Raw genomic sequence first — 19,271 nt, forward strand, 5'->3', positions numbered from 1 at the left:
AATTTGGATTTGTTTAAATTTCAGCAGAAAGTTAAATGAACATTTCAGTTCCAAAAAATTAGAATTTTCTGGCTACTATTGGTGTTTTCAGGCATTAAGGGGTTAATGTTTTGTTAACACCAGATGCGAGTAAAGTCATTCATGCCAGTTGACACATGTAAAGTCAATGTAAAGATGAGATTTCGCCTCGGCAGAGCTACTGCTGCAAATTTGCACCACATCCAATGAGCCGATCACTTCATTCGCTTATTCGCAAGGGTTGGACAATCTGAAATCAAGTGCCATGATGGCCAATCAGCATAAAGATCCTCCGGTGATGCATTTCACATTTGAATCCCCAAACCAGATTCAACCAGAAAATGGAGGAGAAAGTTGTGGTGTCTGTCTGTGGCTACCCCAAGCTACAGACACAACGTACCTATTCTACCGGCACAGGGTTAAAAACATGCTCGCTAGGGGGAAAATGGGTGAGGAGGTCAGATTGCCGGGTAAGTTGTAAATACTTTTATCTCTCACTTGATTTTAGCCATCTACTAGTTATCACCATGGTTAGCACTGGAGTTAGCATAACCCCACCAGTGTCTCAGGCCCCGTTCACATGGAGACGAATTCAGAAGTATACCCAAAAGTTTTTTGTCATATCGGCGTGTCATCCACACGGAAACAATGTTTTGGGAGGCAGTAAATGCGACTTTTTGAAACCAGGTCCAGAGTGAACAAATCTGTCAACGCTTACCATTACGTCTCCGTGTGGACAGCCAACCGCATCTCTCTTGCAACAATTATGTCATACATAGCATGTGCTGTCAAACCAAAACAACTACAGTGGACTACAGCGCTGTGTTCATGCTGCAGAAGCTATTGAGCTTATGATGGCTTTTACAGCAAAATCTGATGCTCCTTTACCACCATGGAGAACAATATACACCAGATGTTCTTAAAGCCACCTTGGAAAACAACCAGAATGGCAACTAGAAGAAAGTTTGTGGCAGCGTTCTTTAATCTTCTTCTCTCTTTTGGTGCATTTCCGTGGAAGCGTTACAGGCTTGGCATATATATATACAGCGTTTTCAGTTGTTTTCAGTGGTTTTATCCTTACGCGGACATTTTCTGAAACGATCTTTATATTTACAGAAAACTTTCAATACATAACGGAAATAAAATGTTTTGTCTCCGTGTTGACAAGGCCTCAGTGGGTTGTGGGCTTTCCATAGCAGATACAAAGCAGCAGTCTTCTCAGTGTGGTAAAGCTCAGCGATGATTGGTGACAACTGACTGAAACGCCAGATGTGGGCAAAGGAAGACCCTCCCCTCTCATGAATTTTGACTTTGATCTCAGAATTTGGACTTTAATGTTCGAATATGAACATTAACCACCTCCACTGGTTATTTTATGTATTGGATCAAGGATTCCGTTCACTTAGCAATGCTCTACCTACAGTTTATTTACTAAACAGTTAACCATAGAATATGTTTCATTGATACATTTTGCATAAAGGGGGAGAAAAGCTGTTAAAAGTGGCCATCCTGGTTAATGCTGCAGGATACTAGCAAAGCATTTTAGGATTTCTCGCATTGAGAACGAGAAAGGCCACTTTTAACAGCTCTTCCTCATTATTATGCAAAATTCATCCATGAAACCATAAATGACGTTGCTGTTTAGTAAATGCACAATGTGTTGATAGAGTTCTCAATAAAAAAGAAGTGATGTAGAGGTAGGCAGAGCTCAGCAGTGCATTCAGTCTCTATTTGACCTGGAAATCTCTAGTGGGGCAATAACATGGATGAGGCAGATGGATGTCCACATAACTGAAGTGAGCTTGGGTGTTAATGGCAGACAATAATCCTGTAATCAAAAGTAAGCAGCACAAAACATGAATGAGATACAGCAACAGAACAGCAGCTTCCAGAAGCAGTTAACACAGCCACAGAACAAGACTGATAAGACTATAAAAACTGGAGATTTCTCTGAATTGTGCTGGAAGTATCTGAGGAAATGTAAGAACTCAACCAGTAAATAAATTTAACATAGTAGTCATTATTAAAGACATTTCAGAGCAAAAATTCTACATATTTAACTATAAATGTCCTGACAAACTCAGTCATCCTGGTTAACTTGCCTTTTTTAAAACATGAAAACTTCAAAATTCAAAAATAGGGCACTTTCAAGAATATTTTATATCTGGAAAAAGGAGACAAGAATATGTTTAGCTTGTGTTTAACACATATGCTGCTTTGGGCATCTAAAATTCATTCAAAAAGTCCTGAGACTTTGTGACAAGAGAATTGAATGTGCTCAAAATGTTAGCACACCTTTAAGTTTTCGGCTGAATTACGGTCACACTGAATGCCATCAAGCCGAGCAGCCATAGACCGTTGTGCTCCGCCCACCTCCATTGTTTACTAGCTATGTTGGATGCAGTAGTTTTTTCTATGACAGAGTATATTAACCCCACATTTCTGTTTCATGGATGAATTTCACACATTCAGGGAGAAAAGGTGTTTAAAAGTGGCAACACCTTCTAGCCTTTGCTGCAGACATTCCCACAATGCTTTGCCTGCAGTTCAGAAAGCATCAGCAAATTTAAAACAGCTTTACTTTCTTAGTTTGTGAAATTCGTCCATGAAATGACAATGGTGGCTGGAAAATACTAGGACTGTCAAACGTGATTTAATTGCAATTAAGCTCACAATGTCTATAAATAATCTCCTATTTTGAAAAACCACTGCTTTACATTTAAATAAGGGCTGACAACAATGAAGACTTTCAGCACAATTAATCTCAGAATTTCTGTAATTAATTCTGATTAATCATATTGGATTTTTGGAACATTTTGGATTTCTACTGAGGGTTATGACTTCCTGTTTGAACACAGAACTGCTTTCATAAGTAGATTGAAGATATTAACATGAACTTAACAGAAAAAAGGACTTAAAAAAGAAATAATGGAACCTTAAAAATGTAAATGCTATCAATAATAGGGCGCAGATGACTTACAACTCAAAATCCTAAGGCCTGACAGCAGGCCTTAGGATTTCCATAAATTTCCATAATGAGTGTATATATATAACAAACACCTTACACCACCAGAAAGTTCTGATACTCAGGATTCTGACCACTTAAACCATTCCAGTATAAAACCACCACAGCAGACACAGGCAATGGTTTTGTCAAGCAACAAATAAACAATAAAAGTGTTACAATTCACCAATAGCATCTCTACTGTACTCTCCTGATTCCATCTAAAACAGCCCTGCTGCATCAGAAAGAGTCCTCACTGTCTAAATCCAGTCAAATATTTTGTCTAAAATCATGATTACATCCAGAAAAATCCATGGACTGGTTATGTGGAATTTGAAATTCTACAAAACTGTATTTGCTGTAATATGTTTTTCCGCCGGCACAACGGCTGCCAACCTTTGACCTCTGGTTTGAGACCTCATTTGACCAACTGGGACTCTTCTCATAACCAATGAGGGCCTGACTCTCCAATGTCACCAGCCTTAGCCATATAACTTCTGGCACATTGGCAGTAAGAAAAAAATGTCTCTAGAAATGTAAATATATTTGCAGAATGATATGTAAATTTAAAATTCTAATTTCTATTCTTTCAGCATGACACTTGTTTTTCATTAGTTTTCAATATTTATTCTCAAAGTGGCAGAAATGCTCTACATCTGTTCTTTTTTTTCTGTGCCAGAAACACGAAACCAAAATGATGCCTGTATAGCAGCCTTTTTATTGTAGGTAGGTATGGTTAGCTTTATTACCAAGGGTCTTTTTAAGAGTCTCCACTTGGATAAACACTCATTTTCTGTTCCTTTGTTACCAGATTGGAACCTGAAACTGATCTGTTTCACTATGAAATTTCATTACTCTGTAGCAGTAGCAGTGTAAATTTTGACAGGTATTTTTTAAATGTAGTCTTAATCTTTAGATGAAATGTTTTTTAGTTTTAGTCACATTTTAGTCATTTCTACCCTTTTTTTGTTTTAGTCTAGTTTAAGTCCATAAAAAGTCCTCACATTTTAGTTTTTACTTTTAGTTCAAGCATTTATTTCCTTGCCTAAATCTGGTACCAAATTATAGTAGTATGCTCAATGCAATCTGCCTAAGCTGGTGTCCCTGCTTTCTACAACTGAGAGGCAAAATAGCTACAGACACATTGTTTTCGAAAAGATTTACCCACAGTGGAGAAATATCACAGATTTCGAATGTCCAGCGATAACTAAATTGCATTAAAGTCTCATTTTAGTCATCTTGACAAAAAGTAACCTTACTCTTAGCTAGTTTCAGTCATCACATATCTATTTATGTTAGTCTTAGTCTAGTTTTTGTCATGGAAAAAAAGGCTGTCGATGAACATTTTTAGTCATAGTTTTAGTCGATGAAATTAACACTGACCAGTAGCACCCACAGTAAGTCTGGCAGCTTGGGAGGAAACCTCACCTTTCAATATACACCTTATATGTGCTTAAATGGTTCAGAGTCAGGTCTCAGTTTATTTTGGATATGCATGTGGAAAAGTTTTTGACAAATTTTACCTGGATGTCTTAGTGTTACAAAAGTGTGCTGGAAGGGACGATAAAGGATAAAGAATTCAGTTGTGATAAAAAATAGAGCACCAATTATTGACCTTAATTAATTGTGATTAATGCAATAATCCTGACAGTCCTGGTGCATACACATTATAGATGGAAATCTTTCTTTATATACTGTAGGACCCATCATGTCATAAAAGCAAGAAGAAACCAGTGGAGGTCAGCGGGGCAGTCCAATCCTTCATTGCTTGGCATCTTCAGTTTGGCCATACCACTTCTGCACAGCTCTACTTTTAGCTGAATTAACAGATTAACAAAGTGAACATCTTTGCTAAAGGTGAACACTTAAAGAAAGAACCAGAAACATTTGATCTCTCTCAGACCGTGAACTCTCATCCATGGTAGCCTCTTTGACGTCCTCTCTTTGTCATAACTCTGACTTTATTCTCTTTCAAAAATAATTGACACTTGTGTAACCCAGAACACAAAAGCCATGATACAGAAAGAAGGGCACCTTGTATTCGCTGGACAACTGCAAGTAGTTAAATATTCATGCAACTTTAGAAACATCTCTGGTTAGATCTCTAGGCTAACAATACATCTTTATTCTTTATGAAATATCAATATGATTCTCCACATTCTGATTAAAGTTTTTCTCCATGAAAATTAACAATGTTAATAGATTTTTGTCATGAAATACGCTGATAAACCATATGTTCAGTCTGTACAATAGAGGTACTAAAAATTACAACTGTCATGGTATATGTACAATTTCCTACCTACAAAGTACAACAGCTAGCATGTAATAAAATATGTAAACAAATTTCTCGTTTTTTTGACACAGTTGACTGTGACAGCAGATAGAATTCACACTTTCAACATCTGATTTATTTCTGTATACACATTTGTTAACAGTGTTGTAGTACTGCATTTGTCCTCCTCCTGACACCTCCATAGAAAAGAGAACGAGGCAACGAACCAACATACAGTTTTGCAAAAAGATAAAACCACAACTGGCTGTGCATCAATAATAGACCATTTCTGTAAGAGATTTGTTTTTTTTTTCCATGGTTTACATTTTGGAGGGTAGAGCGAGGGGGGGGGGGGGGGGTGCTAATGGTGCCTTCAAATGGGGTCATGTTTGAAACCATACCAACGCCCCCTTTTTGTAATATTTGAGACAGTGTAAGTCAAAATGATGTGAAAGCTTTGAGAGTTGAGTTGTTCAGTTTAAGCGGGACCAAACGGAGCTATGGCAAGAGTTTATATCAAAGAAATAATGTAATGTCCATACCAGGCGTGCATGTTGCCATTGCCTGGTGATGCTGTAACACCAAGCCTTTCACAACATGACTTTACGCCATTTGAAGGCAGCATTAAGCTCTGATTTGATGATGAATTACCGTTTGGAATTGAATGGTCCAAGTTGAACACTGTTTACTGGACTTTTACAGTACTGTACTTTACTGTAGCATCAGGATGGCATGCATCGTACAATCAGTCGCTTTTTAACCAAGAGAAACGGCCACTTGTTTCCACAAAGTGCTGTCCTTCAGACGATGACAATAGTTGTGGTGAATCGGACGCCGTGGACGGCAGATTCTGCGAGATCTGCCCAAGGCATTTCGCCGACTTGGTATTGTTTTATACACAGATATAGTTTTCTTTTCTCGATGTTCTTTTTGTCTTTTTTCAGTTTTGCTCAAAGCAAAAAAAAAAAGGTTAGACACCACACTTGTATTATGTATAAACCATAAAAATTTGTCATATTCTGTTACAACAAGAGTCCTTTTTTCGTTTTACAATGACAGTGTGCCTGACCCCCTCTTGTTAAGCACTACATGTTGCTTACATGCTGAAAATGTAGAAGATTATGAGCCTTTTGTAATTAACAACTTTACAAAAAAGTTTTTGTTTAATGCCAAGGATCACATAGCTCTAAAAGTCACTTAGGAGATGATGTAGCTGTGAAATATTTTCTATACTGATAACGTCTCTGACCAGATAGAAGAGTAAGGTCTCTAAAGTTGCTAGTTAGCCTTGTCTTTATGCTTACAATAGTAAGTGTGCTTTATATTACAGTACATATCATCAGTTCAACTACTCAGCACAGTATAGGATTATTTCAAGTTCCACGTAATACCATCATTTGTCATAGCTCCTCACAAGGAAAAGAGATAAGTAAGTGTTCTCTATAGTGCTCTCTTTCTTCACGAAAGTCTCACAGTCACACGTAATACTCCTTATCCTTATTTTTCTGTTTCTTGTTGCTGCCTTTCAAGTTCTGCTGTTTGTCCTTCATGACTGCGCCATTGCTCTGCACGGCTGAGTTGGTTATGTAGTTCCTGCTTTCGTCCACCTGGTAGGAGCCTTCATCCCTGTTCCTGTACTTATACATGGCGTACAGGAGGATGAGGATGCACAGGGCAGCGGCCGCCACTATTCCGATGACCATCCCGGTGGTGCTGCTAGATTCACGGACCACCTCCGAGGGCCCTGGGACTCGCCTGACGCCCGGCTCTGTGGGGAGTGCTGTGGGTATATTACGGAACATTGGGGAGGTTATTAATGGGCCCCTCTGCTTGGTGCTGTCTACCTCAAAGGATGTGGGCAATGGAAGCAACACTAGGTCGGGCTGGGGTTTTTTTAGCTCGCGGTTATTCATTTTGCCAGCATTGTGGAGGGTTGCGGTGGAGGCAGAGGTGGCGGTGGTGCGGCTCTGGTCGGCGGTTAGCGGTACAGCGGTAGTGGTAGTCCTACCGCGTCTGGAGACTGAAGGTTTGTTTGGTCTAAAAGTCTTGGGTGCGTGAGCTTTGTAGCCACCTTCAAAGCCTGACGTGGACAAGGTCTTATCTGTTACCAAGGAGAAGGTCGTGTAAAAATCTTCATCATCGGTAGGGGGGGCAGGTTAGACTTGAACGCTTCGCCAGAGCCATACCCCGATATCACCAAGCCATCATCATCACAATCATCGCTGCCTCGGTCCGACAAGCAAGGTACCCCCGCCTCAGTGGCCTTGGACAGGGACTCTTTGGTGGTCTCAATAATGGTGAGGAGTGGGTGGTGGGTTGAGGGAGTGGGAATGAAGGGTGCACGAGGAGCTACAGAGGGGTGCGCTAATGGATCCTCAAGTACTGGGATGACTAACTCAGCTCCTGGGGTTTGAGACAGACAGACAGTTGTGTTAGAGCAAAGCAAGGAGATTTTAGACAAGTCTGATTAACATGGACAAAAAAATCAATCAACAACTAATAAGATAAAGGGGAAACTCAGCATTTCATATTGAAGAGGCAGCTTTGCAGTTCTGAAGGGGGGTAGTATGAGGCACGAGATAATATTAAAGGGATTTTCAAACTTACTTACATTGTTGATTCCAAGAAATGACAAATCCTTGAAAGCTGTCCTTACTTCTTTATGCTCAAACAAATCCTATGCTTAATAGTCGAACTTTGCATGTGGGACTGCTCCAAGACACCAATAATTCAGCCAACAAAATGAGTCTTAAGTTAACCAGGAGAACTAAAGAGTCAAATGCCTCATTGAAATTTGGGCAGATTAGCATAATTATCACATTTTAGACACCAATCAAAAAAATACAGATATGATGAGAGGGGCTGCTAATGTTAGGGTTTAACCTGTGACCATGTAAACAGGTGTTAACTGGGTTTTGCAGACATTTCTTTAAGTTACACTACCGCTCAAAAGTTTGGGATCACAGGCAATTTCACAAACAGTTATCATCAACTGTCAGTCCTCTGCATCAATCTCCTAGTATGGCTGCTAATCCAAGTTAATCCTGTTGCACAGCTAAAAACCATTTTACTAATAAGGTAGCAAAAAGAGTGGACACTGGAAGACCAGAAGAAGGTGTTGTGCACTAATGAGTGTGATGGTCTGGGGGGCTTTGGAGGTGGTAGAATAGGAGATTTGTAAAGAGTGGAAGAGACCATGAGGACGGAAAGTTATCACATGATTTTGCAATGCCAGGCCATACTGTGGACAGTACTTGCTTGGGGCCAGTTTCATCCTACAACAGGATAATGACCCAAAACACACCTCCATAATGTCTACAAAATATTCAAAGAATAAGCTGTCAGCCAGAATTCTGACTGTAATGGAGTGGCCAGCACAGTCTTCAGATCTGAACCCTTTTGAGCTGTTGTGGGAGCAGCTTAACCATGTGGTATGAAGGAAGACTCATCAAGCCAGTCCATCTTGTGGGAGATTTTGCAGGAGTATGGGGAGAAATCTCATCAGATTACCTTGAAAAACTGACAGCTAGAATGCCTAAGGTCTGCACGGCTGTAATTGCTGCAAAAGGTTTCAAGAACATTTTTCATTAGAATCATTATTTCTAACCCTGACTATGTCAGCATGTCCAGTTCATTTGCTGTATTTCCTATTCAGACTAATTTCAGGAGTTTTTCCATGGGAAACAAGAACAATTCCAAGTGATCCCAAACTTCTGAGCGGTAACGCCTTTTAGAGGCATATCGGTTTAGCTATTTTTGTATTAAAATGCAAAAAGAGGCCTCTATGAGTGCTTTAGCTATTCTCACATTTGTTGTTACTAAAGCAATCACAGATACGGGCAGTCAAAGATCACCAGTTTGCATAGTCATCTTAAAAAAAGAGCAGGATATAAAAGAAGAGACCAGCTCAGCAAAAGTGTGGGTTTAATTGAATGAAGACAGCCTATTGCCTATTGCTATTTATGCTAATCCATTGCAAAAACAATGGAAGGACCCTGCTGGATTGTAAATGATTCTTTTCTTCTTTTTACAACCCTGATTTCAAAAAAGTTGGCACACTGTATAAAACATAAATGAACAACAGAATGCAATGACTTGCAAATCTCATAAGCCCATATCTCATTCACAATAGAACATAGAAAAAAAACATGTTAAAACTGAGACATTTTACCATTGCCCTAAAGGGCCCATCCAACCTGCATCTGTGCTGGTATGGGGTTGCATAAATGCCTATGGTTTGGGAAGCTTGCACATCTGGAAAGTCATTATCAATGCTGAATAGTATATAAAGGTTTTAGAGCAACATATGCTCTCATAGAGTTGAATATATTTTTAGGGGAGGCCTTTAATGTTTAAGCAAGACAGTGCTAAACAGCATACTGCATCCATCACAACAGCATGGCTTCACAGTAGAAGAGTCCTGGTGCTAAACTGGCCAGCCTGCAGTTCAGACCGTTCACAATTAGAAAACATTTGGCACATCATAAAATGAAAAGTCTGGCAAAGAGGATGCAGGTCTGTGGAGCAAATTAGACAAGAATGATACAACATCCCTCTCCCAAAACTCCAGCAACCAGTCCCCTCACTTTCCAGACATTGACAGACTCTTAAAAGAAGAGGGGATGCTACACAGTGGTTACCATGGCCCTGTTCCTACTTTTTTGAGTTTCAAAATCTGATATGTTGTTATTGTTTTATGCATAAATATGAATGAAATATGGATTTATGAGATTTGTACATTTTTGAATCCTCTTTTCATTTACATTTTACACAACACCCCAACTTTTTGAATTAGGGTTGTAATTTTTTAATCTCCGTTGTCACGGAAACTGCATAACTGTACTGGCCACCTGCTTATACCTTTAGTGATGAGTCAACCAGTGATTTGTTCCAAATGTGATGGTGATTTTCTTCTTTATCACAGTGAAACTGCTGCATTTATGTATTTTCAAACAAACTGGGCCAAGGATGAGATTAAGTCTACTTTCTCTGCATGTACTCTGGACAGTCACCTATTTGAGGAGCTGCACTGACCAGCATCTCCTGTGGCTAGTATTCTTACTATTGACAAGTATCTAAAACAACCCCACTTCAGAAAAACAAAATTAGCCCTTCAATTTAAGAAAAAAGTCAAAATAAAAATTATTCAAAGATAGTTGGCTTGTAATGGATTACAAAGTTTGATATAGATGTCAAAAGGCTTAAGATTTGAACAAGGATGAGCCAGATAAAGTACAAACTCCTGCTGACAACTTGTAAAATTAAACTGGGCAGATTAGTAGAATAGTTTTTATTGACTGAAAGAACATTTTTATTAACTCAGAATAAATCATAGGTAGCATCAAAGCTTGGGTATTCTGTTGTAAAGAAAGTCCTGATGGCCCCTCCATCATCTTAAACCTTTTTACAAAAAGACCTACAAACATGTCTCAGTTACAGAGCTCCTTGGGAAGAACACATGATGTGAAAACGGAAATTTTGATCAAGTTTAATCCTAAAAACCCAGCTCAGAACAAAGATTTTTAACATGATGGGCTTAAACTTGCAACTGTGATGTTTTGTTTCTATAGCAATGACTCGGTGTGCTTATTTCCTCTTCCATCCCTGTCCTTTAGCCATATGCAGCTTGGAGCAAAACAAGGAATTAGAGCTGTGATGGTGGTTCATGTGCTGTGAAAAAGTATCCCTCTTCCTGATTTCTTTTTCTTCTTGCATATTTGTCACACTTAGATCTTTCAGATCACCACACAAATTTTAATATCAGGCAACAATAAGAAGAGTAAATGCAGTTTTTAAATGGTTTCATTTAATAAGGGAAAAAGGCATCCAAACCTACCTAGTCCTCTGTGAAATATTGACCCCTAAACCCTTGAAACAAAGTCATTGTCATCCATCAGGCTGGAAAGGTTACAAAGTTAATTTTAACATTTTGGGACTCAAGTGAACTATGGTGAGACTCATTGTCCACAAATAGAGAAAACTTGGACCAGTTGTGAACCTTCCCAGCAGTGACCAGCCAACCAAAATTACTCCAAGAGCACATTAAGGACTCATCCAGCAGGTCACAGAGGAACCCAAAACACCATCTAAAGACCCACAAGCCTCATAGACTCAGTTAAGGTCAGAGTTCATGATTCAACTGTAAAAAAAAAGACTCATCCATGAAATGTCATCCATGGGAAAGTTCCAAGGCCATAAATCACTGCTGAACAAAGGCTCGTCTCACATTTGCCAAAAAACATTTAGATGATCCCCAACACTTTTGGGAAAATATTCAGGGGAATGATGAGACAAATGTTGAACTTTTTAGGAGGTGTTCCATGTGGCGTAAAATCAGCAGCATTTTCTAAAAAGAACATCATGCAAACGGTCGAGCATGGTGGTGGTAGTGTGATGGTCTGGGGCTGCATTGTTGCTTCAGGACCTGGACAACTTGCTGTGATTGATGGAACAATGAATTCTGCTGTCTACCAGAAAATCCTGAAGGAAAAGTCCGGCCATCAGTTCATGACCTCAAGCTCAAGTGCACTTGGGTTCTGCAGCAGGACAATGATCTGAAACACACCACCTCTGAATGGCTTCAAAGCAGGTTTTGGAGTGGTCCAGTCAAAGTCTTGTCTAAAAATCCTACTGAGATGCTGTGGCGTGGCCTTACACAGGCTGAGTTTAAACAAAGCTGCAGAGAAGAGTGGGCCAAAATTCCTCCACAGTGATGTGAAAGACTCACTGCCAGTTATCACAAACGTTTGCAGTTGTTGCCGCCCGGAGCCTTTGTTCAGCAGTGGTTTCTGGCCTTTGAACTCTCCAATAGATGCTATTTTTGCTCTGTCTTTTTCTGAATCATGAACTCTGACCTTTGCTCTGACCTAATAAATAAAATAATCATTTAAAAACTGCATTTTGTATTTACTTGGGTTATCTTTGTGTAATAATACAATTTGTTTAATGATCTGAAACATCTAAATGTGACAAATATTCACACACACACAAAAAGAAATTAACAAAGGGGCAAATATTTTTCACAGCACTGTTCTTGTTCCAGGGGATCCTATTTTTTTGAAATATCCATTGGTGTTTCAATGACATAACCATGAGGGATCAGACCAACTTTATCCATGAGCTTAAGGTTGGAGATATCCCATCTTATGTCAGTTTTCCCAACTACTCCAGGTGTAGTTTAGTATTTTAGAGAAATTGGTGTTGGCTCTAATATGCAGAGCAAACACTAAACACTAAGACTATATTTTACATGGGGGCTGATGACAAAGTTGTGCTTCTTGGTGACAAACATTGTCGCTAATGTACGATGTATCCTATTGCACGATTGGTTGTTCAAACACAACATGCCTTGTGTCCTAAAACCAGCTGCTGGCGAGGTAACATACTGGCAACACCATCAGGTCACACATCTGCAACAGCAGTTCTCAAAGATGGGAAATCTTTAGTCTGAACTGGGTTCAGATGGAACGCTATTTAAAACTGGAAGAGGATCAAAACAATACTTTCAATACTGGCAACTTGTCCCATCACCTTTACCTAAAAATGTGCCAAAGAGTTGTGGTGAATTCTGCACAAAGATTTTTTTTTCATACAAGAGGTAACACTTAGGTTCACCCCTTGCTCCAATCACTTAGCCCTACCTCTACGTATGCACATTCACATCTAAGGGCAGGGTGTCCTGACTTTTGTTTGAATGCAGGAGAAGGTTAAGTTCTAGAGCTATAGCTATGTAAAGCTCTGTAGATTTTAAATAACCACTTAAACTGGAAATGTTTGGCATTGTCACATTGGTTTGCACAAATTTTGTAGACAAATATTGATGACTAAACAGGACAGTTGAAGGGGCACCACCACAGGACCTTCCAACTCTGCTTCAAGGGTTAAGGGAGCTCTTGAAATTGAGGGTTGGGGGTAAAAGTTAGAAATAAGATTGCCTTAAATTTGAAATATTTTTTTTCTTTCCAGCATTGTCTTTACTTTCAGGACCTTAGCGTACTGTTGAATAAAGTCTTTGAGTTGTACAGTATGTTCAATTTTTATGATTACAGGACAGTGATTCTTTCCAAAGAGCATCTCTGTAACTTTGATATAACATGCATACAATGTCAATGGCAGATAATGTTCACTCTTTAGGGACAACTGTAAAAAGATCTTTGCTTAAAGAATCATTTTGGACTAAATCAACAATGAACCTTTTTTTTTTTTTTTTTTTGATGACAAGTTTTGCGGTTGCGTGAAACTTGTGTGTAAGTAACATCAGAAAGTTCCGGATCATGTGGATACCTCCAGTGTTTTGTTAACAGTCTTAATGTAATGCACAGTGAACATTCAAGAACCATTGACATAAAAATGAAAATCCACTTCAGTCAGCTGCATTCTCAACCCTTAAAGCACGTTGCTAATTTAAAATCAATGAATTCAATCAACATCATACACATTCACGAGCACGCAAGCACAGATCCGACAGAACCCATTTTATTAAGCATTTCAAACAATTTAACATTTTCAGTACTCATTCAGTTCATGTCATCAGCTTTATCTGAGATGCAGTTTGTAAACTCTAAGATAAAGGGCTGTGGTCAGTACTCATAAAAGGTGAACATGTGGTGTCAAACAGTATGACTGATGATCATAGCGTCTGCCTAGAATCTGAGGATAACTGTCTTGTCAGGGATGACACAGTTGCAGAAATGACGGAGCCCACCCCCCCAAGTCGACATTTGAACGACGTTAAAGCCGGGTAAACACTGCGAATTTAAGCCGACCATATGACAGTCGTGGTAGAATGTCATCTCATACTATAGGACTGAATCACTTACAACGTACAACCATTACGCACGGGTTTTGTGCTCACACTGTACAATCTGTCAGTCATGCACGACCTGAGTGCTGAGTGCAAGTGAAGTTGGGATGGACTGTGACAGAAACCTTCAGAGTTTCCTTTATAAAAAGTCTCACACACTGAGGATGAAGTGTTTAAAGACATATTCTCTCTCTCTGTCCCACACACACAAACATCGTCACCATCCATGTCAGCTGCAGGTCCACTGGTAGGAATATTTCCTGTTCGTTTATTTCCTTTGTCAAAGTGGGGGTGCATCAGAAAGTCATTCAAGCTGTTGTCATGGTAATTTAGGACACTGTCCGACAGTTTACAAAGGAAAGCAATCCCCCAAAGTTGTTTATTCTGCTAGTGTTTCTGCTCTCACTGTGAAGTGTATGGAGTCAAAAATATCAACTACGCCAGAAATCTTTCCGACCAGTCGGGGGCAGGTCGTCAGGTCATGGTCGGGTCATGGTTGGCCGTCATACCCCCCTGTACACAGCACGACGAAAGACACCCAATCCTACTTCAAAGTGAGTCGTGAGACTTAAAAATCGTGGCTGAATCCCAGGAAAATCGCACAGTGTACACCCGGCTTAAGGTATAATTTGCTTTCAAATGTCAGTGCACCAAAGTCTGGATAAAGTGATGCCAAGTCATAAGAAATTCATAAAGGTCGGGTGAGAAGGCTTTGCGTGTATTGGGGATTCTTTTTTAATTTATTTATTTTAGCTCAGTTAATCCTAGTGGATGTTTAAGGCCTGTGTTTTCAACAATGTAAAGCCTAATAAGGTTGTAGATCAGTCATTTTTATCCCTTTTGCCCATTCAGAATTGCTATAAAGTGGCTGTTAAACTTCCAAAGGGAGCTGTGTTTGCTCTGTTTTTCTCCTAGTCGCAGCAATGTTCATGTTTATGTGGTGCAAAATTAATACTTTCATTGATCTGATAGACATGTGACTGATAGAATCTGTTTATGAATAATGTTGAATTAAAAAATAAATCTACAGCTGGAAATACGTTGTATCGGCAAATTACGGCAAGATATACGGCGTCTCAGACGAACGATCTGCAACCAGACTGTCTTGTATTTGTTGGATACACAGCTGTATCATACCGAAAAACCCAAACCAAATCAAAAAGTACGAATACGTGTACCTTTACACCCCTTGTGCGCACCCCACTTTTTAAGGCAGAACTTTAATTCAAACTAGTCGATGTTTCACATTATGCTTTCTTTCCTGATATTAAAACTGTCGTTTAAAGCAATAGCATACAGTAATACTTAAATACTGTGCCTCTACGTTCCTCTCCTCAGAGTTTACAAACTGCAACTTTCAAAATAAAACATTCATAGGGAGAAAAAGTCATAAATTGTCAACTTACATCAACAAATTGCCCGCATGATTTAGGCATGAAAAAAAATTTACAAAGGAAAAGTTGTGTAAGAATGTTGGATAGCCGCTAGGTACCGTTGAAGATCATTTTTATTCATTGTAGTGTTCTATCTTGAAACACGACGGTACAGGGAGGCAACAACACATACATCCACACCACATAACATAAAAATAAAAACACCATAATTCTGTTTTTTTATGTTTTGGTATTTTCCTGGTAAATAATTTGTTTTTACAAAAATGTGTATCTACATTTTTTTCCATTGCAATAGACTTCAATAGTATCTAAAATCTATTCATGTTACAGTTTTTGCTTAAATTGTTCTTTAGTGTAGAATGGATGGATGACTTTATATTTCAATATATCTAAAGACAAGGGAGGAGGTGAAGAAGGGTTGGGACCTATGAACATACTACATAGGAAATGAGGATGATGAGGGTGACAGTGTAAGTCAGTTGCCATGTCCATGTAAAGGCAGTACGAAGCGGTCGGGCGGCATTAGAGCTTTTGGCTGTAAGGAAGGGATGGGGATATACAAACAATGAGCAATATACATGCCCATCTACAGAAAAGAACAGAAGAAGTCTAACACTGACAAGTCTGACAAACCCTAAACTGCAACTTCTTAGCCATGCAATTCATTTGTTTTTTGTCTTAAAGTCAAAGATTAATCTGCAAAGATTTGTTTGGGTTTAAAAAAATCTGAAAAATGGAAGGTATATATGAGAGAAGTGGATCTGGAACTGCTTCAACTACTAATTTTGTGGGCTTTGGCGTACTTCGACATAAACTTAAGCGGACTATGCAGCTACTTTACTTTGACATTCTTTGTTTTTGATGCAATCAAATAGGAAAGCTTATCACAGGAAATAAAACACACAAGTTAGTCTCTAAAGTAGTTCCAAATCCAAAAGAGTCAAATTATATAAAAAATATTTCCCACTGCGTTCTAAATATTATCTGATTGACAAAAAAACAAACCAAACATACTTAATAAGCCAAAAACCATAATCAGAACCAAAATGCCAATGATCAATCGGATAAATACAAAAAGTATGACCAGTCAAAACTACCAAATGAAAAATGTTACGATGAAAGAACAAAGCCATTTAAAAAATTTTGCACACACTACAACCAGATGCACACAATAGAAAACAGACACTGCTGAGAGGGGCACTCGGCTGCAGCTCGAGCTCCTCTCTCATGTGTTTCTGATGGCGAATCTATCAGTAATGTTAGTCTTTAAACATGAACCGGCCGTGCAGTCTGGGTGTACATCAGAGAGAGGCGGTACTGGCTGACGATGGGTTATTTTAAAAATTAACTTTTTGGTTTTGTTTTAGTCGTACTGCAGGATGTTGATGCATGCTTAAAGTAAGTTGCATTTAGGGAAAGTAGAAAAGAAACAACACAGCAAACTGGGGTGGGGCGGGTAAAGGCTCATTAATGCTCTACGTTTGATACAGATAAGGACGGAGCCTTCCGCCCGTTCTCTGTGTTCATTTCCTCCGTACATCTGCATGTTCTCTGCAAGTTTACGGATCAGACCAAACAGCGTTGCAGTACCACAGGGAATCGTGGAGGCAGTGATGAGCAGCACAGCCAATGGTTCAAGTCAGAGCAGCAAACACAATGAAGAAGAATAGTTTGGAACTAGTGGAACTTTCCAGGGAAACATTGCCAGGTGTTCTTAGCTGTAAGTAAAGTAACCGGCACAAACGTCTGGAGGGCAAAAAGAGTTTATCACAGCAGCAGCTACCACTGACTGCTGCAGAACTGGGCATAACATCACCTGATAACTGCAGAAAAACAGATATTCATCCAAACTGTAATTTTTAGTCACACTGAGCCCCTATACAGCACACAGGAAACTCTAAAGATCAATAACCATAATGTTTTAATTAGTGCAATTAATCTGATTAAAAATAGCGATGTCTGGCAGTGCAATTAAATAACTGTGTACAAAGCTGCAATTATTTTTATTTTGTGCATATGCATCCTATGTATAGTTGCATAGGTGAACTGTGTTGGAGCGTTAACTGTCTCTCTCTATATTTTTTCTTTCTTTTTTTGTGTATGTTTTCTTTTTATTAATTTTTTATTAATATCATTATTATTTGCCTTTACTTGATTTTCCTACTATCATTTTTTAATTAATTAATTATTTAATTTAATTAATTTTTATTGGCTTCAATGATAGTGTAAGTTTTTTTCACTCAGACAGGATTACATCGTTAGCAATGGGACCCAAAAAGGGCCAGATAAATCAACACAATACAGTTTTAGGGCAGGGTATCCGCGGGGTCTTGAAAAGTATTAAAAGGTGATAAATCAATTTGGGGAAAATTAAGACCCTTAAAAAGTATTAAAAAGTCTTTTCACAACTTTATAAAGTTTTAAATTTGGACGTATTTTTTCTGAATTAGCTGTCCAAGAGTTTGAGTCCCAAAAACACTGAAAAAGTGTGTGAATGTATTCATTTTTATTAGGGATGCACCGAAAATCCGGCCACTGAAAATTTTTGGCCAAAAATGGCCCAAAAGTGCATTTTCGGTTTTCGGCCGAAAGACTTTTATCACCGAAACAACAAGGCCGATACACGACGTTGTGTCGACGCAAGCAAAAACCACGGATCAGTGGTTCTCAAATAAGGTTACGTATACGTGAAGGCACTCCAGGGGGTAGATTTTAAACTACATGCTGACTATTTAAGTAAAATAGCGCCTTTCTTTGCACGTCAGGAGCTATACGGGTATATTACATTTTAGAAACACATTCGTGCTGCGAACGTCTGCGGTGTGTTTTCTCTGTCCTCTGATAAACAGTGATATTTATTGAAGTAGAAGATAAAAATGGGTTTGTCCCTCTCTGTCCTTCACTCCATGCGTAACGTGGCACTTTTACGCACAGCCAGGACGTCAGTGCTGTTTTGTTTCACGGTTTCATTCACTGTGCCAGCCAAGTTTGGATGAGGAGGGAATGACCTTTCATTCATTCCATGTCAAATATGATCAATAAGAGTTATAATATTGCACAGCTGAGGCTCCGGGGTGGGAGGAGTTAACTCTCTCCACTGCACACAGACTGGCTCACCTGTTTGTGTTCCAGACTGCTGAGAGGAGTCATTTAGCTGGTTGATCCGGAGCATTTATAAGTCGTTTGTCTGAGGTCAGAGGAGACTGTGTTGGTAAATATTTCACTAAAGTCCCGTTAGTTTAGAAACAGCTCCAGCTGTGTGAGTTTCGCTCCAACGAGCGCACATGGTGGTGGTGGTGCCGATTTTTAAGGTAGACAGAGGAACAAAAATGTCCTCCTCTCCAACACCACCTGATGTTTGATATCTCCTCCTATCTGTCTGTATCAGTGCTTGTGTTTTAGCCTCTTTTTTAGCCTGGTAGAGAGGGAGACAGGCAACAGGCAGCCCGACAAGTCCATATGAGCGCAAATGCGCTACTTAAATATCCGCAGCAATGTTGCGCTGCGAAATGATGTTGCAGGTGAGGAAGCTTGCTTTGACTCGCTGCAGGTTCTAAATGTAAATATTTGTGTAAATAATTTGCATGAAAAAAATTCGCATAGAGTGTAAGGACCTTAAGTTTATAAACTGGAGTTAATATTTTGTAGGCTCTTAAATAAATTAAAAAAAAAAAACCTGAGTCTCCCCCATGGCAGAATGGTTTGACCCACACTGGTGCATGCCTGTCAATCACTGTATTCACAATAACTCCCTTCATAAAACTGTTTAAAATTTATTTT

The 19,271-nt window shown here is 39.1% G+C and overlaps 1 protein-coding gene across 5 annotated transcripts in view; it reads right to left on the reverse strand.

Annotated features, from left to right (window-relative positions):
* Window positions 1-5,645: 5,645 nt before the first annotated feature.
* nrxn3a (neurexin 3a) overlaps window positions 5,646-19,271 on the reverse strand; it is a 275,340-nt gene continuing 261,714 nt past the window's right edge. For 4 of the 5 annotated variants that reach the window (XM_041812741.1, XM_041812742.1, XM_041812740.1 and 1 more), the window contains one exon: window positions 5,646-7,074. In XM_041812741.1, coding sequence (XP_041668675.1) covers window positions 6,770-7,074 — 305 coding nt within the window. In that variant the 3' untranslated portion in view covers window positions 5,646-6,769. Of the gene's footprint in view, window positions 7,075-7,318; window positions 7,698-15,503; window positions 16,027-19,271 lie in introns of those variants that run through there. The other variant, XR_005993299.1, reaches the window with a different exon arrangement.

Source organism: Cheilinus undulatus, linkage group 18, assembly GCF_018320785.1.
Source record: "Cheilinus undulatus linkage group 18, ASM1832078v1, whole genome shotgun sequence".
NCBI classification, from domain to species: domain Eukaryota; kingdom Metazoa; phylum Chordata; class Actinopteri; order Labriformes; family Labridae; genus Cheilinus; species Cheilinus undulatus.